General features: G+C 40.6%; 1 protein-coding gene across 1 annotated transcript; it reads left to right on the forward strand.

The window, feature by feature from the left end:
• The first annotated feature begins 211 nt into the window (after positions 1-211).
• On the forward strand, positions 212-4,254 carry LOC149386363 (Galactosyltransferase family protein). Its single transcript, XM_089625586.1, has 7 exons — positions 212-1,774; positions 1,929-2,161; positions 2,247-2,537; positions 2,957-3,085; positions 3,169-3,342; positions 3,434-3,541; positions 3,866-4,254. Exons 1-7 carry the CDS (start codon positions 853-855, stop codon positions 4,073-4,075), a joined length of 2,067 nt encoding a protein of 688 aa, XP_089481712.1. The 5' UTR covers positions 212-852; the 3' UTR covers positions 4,076-4,254.
• Positions 4,255-4,756: the final 502 nt, after the last annotated feature.

A 4,756-nucleotide genomic window follows, 5' to 3' on the forward strand; every position in this document is an offset into this window, starting at 1 on the left:
TATTTTTTGGTTTTTTAAGAGAAGTTTTCTTACTCTATTTACTCAACTATTTGACGTTTTATATACTCGTATTGGTGTGTCTCTACAATTTTAGGAATAAATAAATAAGTGATTAACCTAAATTATCATAATTTTTTTTTTTTTTTTTTATATATTGTTTAGGATAAAGAAAGAAAGAAAAAGGGTGAATGAAATGAAAACCAACTAGTCATCTGATTTATGTTGTAAAGCTCAAGTCCGATAAAATTCTCTTTCAGATTTTTTAGTTGCAAAAAAGGAAAAGAGAACTACTTTGCTTTTTCTTTTTCAATGTTTTTTTCCTCTCCTTTTTAATTCGTCATATACTAATCATATTCCCTCGCGCCCTATTCAATAACCTCTTACAATTTTGGTGGTTTTCGCGACCATCTTTTTTTTTTCCGTCTCCGAATAGCCACAGCGATCGGATTCGAACCCCCATGTTGGGGCTTCCTTTCTCGATCGAGATCGATCAGCCGAGCCGGAGATAATGCCGGTAAAATGTCAACGAATCGAGCTTCCGGTGAGTCAGATTTCGATTGGTTGATGAATTGCGACATTGGCTGATTCGCTTACTCGGATCTATCGGTACGGTTTTTTTTATCCGGGTTTCCCTTTGAATCACCGTGTCTAGTTCTTTACTTCAATCGCTTTTACGCGCGAACACGATTTGGTGGATTTTGAAGCTTGTATATGGACGTTTGTTGGTGATTTAGGAAGATGGGTTTTGACTTTTGAGAGAGAGTTTGGTCGCGTTAGATATTATTGTAGTCTAGTAGGAATAGCTCTATTAGTGAGAATCGCTGTTCTTGTATTTTTGGTGTTGTGAGAGAAATGAAGAGGACAAAAACCGAACCTCAGGTCTCAAGGAGGTTCAAATTGCCTCATCTTTTGCTAGGCCTAGCTGCGTTGTACCTACTTTTCATAGCATTCAAGTTCCCTCAGTATCTAGAGTCTTCCTCGGCGTTGAGCAACGAAGACACTTACATCGATTTGGACGGGGCGCGAGTATCCGAATCCGAGGATTCCGATTTCAACAAGCCCTTCTTTGGGTCGGTTTACAAGGACACGTTCCACCGGAAACTAGAGGACAACCAAATCCTAGACGCACCGATTCGGCCGAGCAAAGAGCCCTTGGAAGAGGAAGAAGATGGGAAAAACGGGCCCGCCGTTCCCATCAAGCCGCTCCAGCACAAGTACGGCCGGATCACCGGCGAGATCATGAGGCGGAGGAATCGGACGGTCGGTCTCTCCGTCCTCGAGAAGATGGCCGACGAGGCTTGGACTCTAGGGCTCAAGGCTTGGGGAGATCTGGGCCGGTCCGACGGCAGAGATAGCCCCGAGAGCTCGACGATCCCCGACTCGAAGTCGGAGTCTTGCCCTTCGTGGCTGTCTCTGAGCGGAGACGAGCTCGCTTCCGGGGACAGACTGATGTTCCTTCCTTGCGGGCTCGCGGCGGGCTCTTCGATCACGGTGGTCGGGACGCCACATCAGCCTCACAAGGAGTACATCCCTCAGCTCGCCAAGCTGAGGAACGGGAACGCGATGGTCATGGTGTCGCAGTTCATGATCGAGCTTCAGGGTTTGAAGGCCGTGGACGGCGAAGACCCGCCGAAGATCATGCACTTGAACCCGCGGCTGAAAGGGGATTGGAGCCAGAGGCCCATCATCGAGCACAACACGTGCTATAGGATGCAGTGGGGCTCGGCTCAGAGGTGCGACGGTCTTCTGTCCAAGAGCGACGACGACATGCTCGGTATGTTTGACCCGTGTTGTTTACGTGTCATTTTGCGGTGATTTAAACTCATATTGTTAATGTTTTAGTGCATGTCAATGTGTAAAAGAAAGAAATTATTCTTCGTGTGAATTAGATTCTTATAGAAATTGTGTTCCCGACATGTATGTGTTAGTTGATGGGTTCCGAAGATGTGAAAAGTGGATGCGGAGCGACGTGGTGGACTCGAAGGAATCCAAGACAACGTCGTGGTTCAAGCGGTTCGTGGGCCGCGAGCAAAAGCCCGAAGTGACGTGGCCGTTTCCGTTTGTGGAGGGAAGACTTTTTATATTGACCATACGAGCTGGCATCGAAGGATACCATATCAGTGTCGGAGGCAGGCACGTGACCTCATTCCCGTACAGAACGGTAACAACGAGTGGCCGTATTATATTGTTCTTCTTCTATACCGTATATTTCTTTAAAATTATTATTAGTTGATTTGTATTTTTAGGGGTTTACGCTAGAAGATGCAACGGGATTGGCCATCAAAGGAGAGGTGGACGTCCATTCGGTCTATGCGACCTCTCTTCCTGCGTCGCATCCGAGTTTCTCGCCTCAAAGGGCGTTGGAAATGTCGAAGATATGGAAATCCCGTCCTCTGCCTAAGACTCCTGTTCAGGTTTTTGTGGGAGTTCTCTCGGCTACCAATCACTTTGCAGAGAGGATGGCTGTTCGGAAGACTTGGATGCAATCCTTGGCCATCAAGTCATCTCGTGTCGTCGTTCGATTCTTTGTTGCTCTGGTTAGGACTCTCTCTCTCTCTCTCTCTCTCTCTCAAAGAGCACAAAATTAGCTATAATGACATTGGGTGATAAGTTGAAATGGGCTAAAGCTTTCAAGTGTTGACGATCTGAGTCTTTGAAATGGCTATACAAAATAACCATTTGAAACTAATTAATTAGCAGAATAGCCAAAGTTTAAAGCTTTTTTTAAAAAAAAACACCAAAGTTATGTTTTCCAATTTTTTTTTCCACAATGTAAAAAAAAAAAAAAAACATTGATCATGACACTAGGTATTGCACTTTTTTTTTCTTTTTCAAATTTTGATTATTTCACTAATAATAGTCAAACCATGAGTCCATTTGTTTCAATTGGCCATATAGCTACTACGCCCATAAAAAAAACGATTCATTCGCTGTATTTTCTCATCCTGGTCTACAGAACCCAAGGAAGGAAGTGAACATGATGATGAAAAAAGAGGCAGCTTATTTTGGCGACATTGTGATCTTGCCCTTCATGGATCGCTACGAGCTAGTCGTCCTTAAAACCATAGCTATTTGCGAGTTTGGGGTTCGTTCACACTTCATTGCAGTCTCTTTTCTACAAAGCATTTTAAAATCAATTATTTAGAAACTTTTCGTTCTTAAGTGCAGGTTCAGAATGTCACCGCCGCGTACGTGATGAAGTGCGACGATGACACGTTTGTGAGAGTTGACACCGTTCTAAAAGAGATCGAGGGCATTTCTCCCACGAAATCTCTTTACATGGGAAATCTCAACCTCTTGCATCGTCCTCTCAGAAATGGAAAATGGGCAGTGACCTACGAGGTACTTTGAATTGAACCCCCCATTTTCTTTTGTCTCACTGATTATTATGAAATAACAAAAACATCGTTTCGTATCGGTTTATTCTTGACAGGAGTGGCCAGAAGAAGTTTATCCTCCATATGCAAACGGGCCCGGATACATAATCTCCAGCGACATCGCTAGATTCATCGTCTCTCAACATGGGAACAAAAACTTGAGGGTTAGTAAAAACCGATTGCTTGTTGTTCATCGTTCCAAACTCTTTGCTTTACTATAATCAGTGGCAGACGCACATTTTAGACCTTTTGATATTATATATTTATATAATAAAATAAAATCAAAATTCAGTCCCTCAAAATACCCTTGTAATTAAGAAATATACTATAATTTTGCAAAAAAAAATAAAAAAAATAACTCAGAGTTTCATTTTTTGTCTCGTAAATTTTGTGTTCGATCTTTAACTTTCAAAATTTATATTTTGAACACTTTGCTGTCCTAGTTTCTGGCTCCGCGACTGACTATCGTTATTATGGTTTAAACGCAGCTGTTCAAGATGGAGGACGTGAGTATGGGAATGTGGGTCGAGCAATTCAACAGTTCGGTGACGGGGGTCCAATATTCCCACAACTGGAAGTTCTGTCAGTACGGCTGTTTGGTCGACTATTACACCGCGCATTACCAATCACCGAGGCAAATGATCTGTCTCTGGGACAAACTGGCTAGAGGCCGGGCTCATTGCTGCAACTTCAGATGAGCTAGCTCCTTCTTGTTTTTTCCCTCTATTATTATATGCCCTCATTTGCTCATTCATTTTTGGTCCCATATTTTCTTCTCCATGATGGTGTTGCTGATTTTTTGTCTATATGCAATTCGATCTCTAGTTGTGAACCATACACTCTCATTATCAATGAATTTTTTAAGATATGATGATGATGATTATGATGCCAAGTTTGTAGTGTCCCCTTTGATTATTGCTTTGGGCCTTTAAAGCAATCACAGGCTTCAATTGACATGTCCCATATAGCAAGGGGTTGTGCAAAAATGGGCACTTTTAAGTTTAATGTAACTAGTTTTTTTAACACGGATGCGTCTTAAAAGAATTCATGTGTATAAAAAAGATAAATATATATATATATAGTGAAGTTTATAATTATTTTAAAGTTTATAAATTAATGTAAAATTGTCTTATATATGGAATATTTAAATCATCATATATATATATATATGATGATTTAAATATTCCATATATAAGACAATTTTACATTAATTTATAAACTATATATATATATATATATATATATATATATATATATATATATATACGTAGAGATAGAAATTACAACTGGAAATAGACATTGACACTGAAAAAAATAACAAACAAGCCTATAACAAAAATTAGGTTATTAAATTATGTAGTAGGATTAGTAAAAATAAA

This window comes from Urtica dioica, chromosome 9 (genome assembly GCF_054948205.1).
Source record: "Urtica dioica subsp. dioica isolate 48M chromosome 9, U.dioica_male_clone48M_v1_H2, whole genome shotgun sequence".
Lineage (NCBI taxonomy): Eukaryota > Viridiplantae > Streptophyta > Magnoliopsida > Rosales > Urticaceae > Urtica > Urtica dioica.

Bases quoted from the DNA above. Each gene is read 5' to 3' on its own strand.
- LOC149386363 (XM_089625586.1), top strand. From the start codon at position 853: ATGAAGAGGACAAAAACCGAACCTCAGGTCTCAAGGAGGTTCAAATTG. The intron at 2,162-2,246 runs GTAACAACGAGT...TTGTATTTTTAG, and splicing joins CCTCATTCCCGTACAGAACG to GGGTTTACGCTAGAAGATGC. The intron at 3,086-3,168 runs GTTCGTTCACAC...TCTTAAGTGCAG, and splicing joins TAGCTATTTGCGAGTTTGGG to GTTCAGAATGTCACCGCCGC.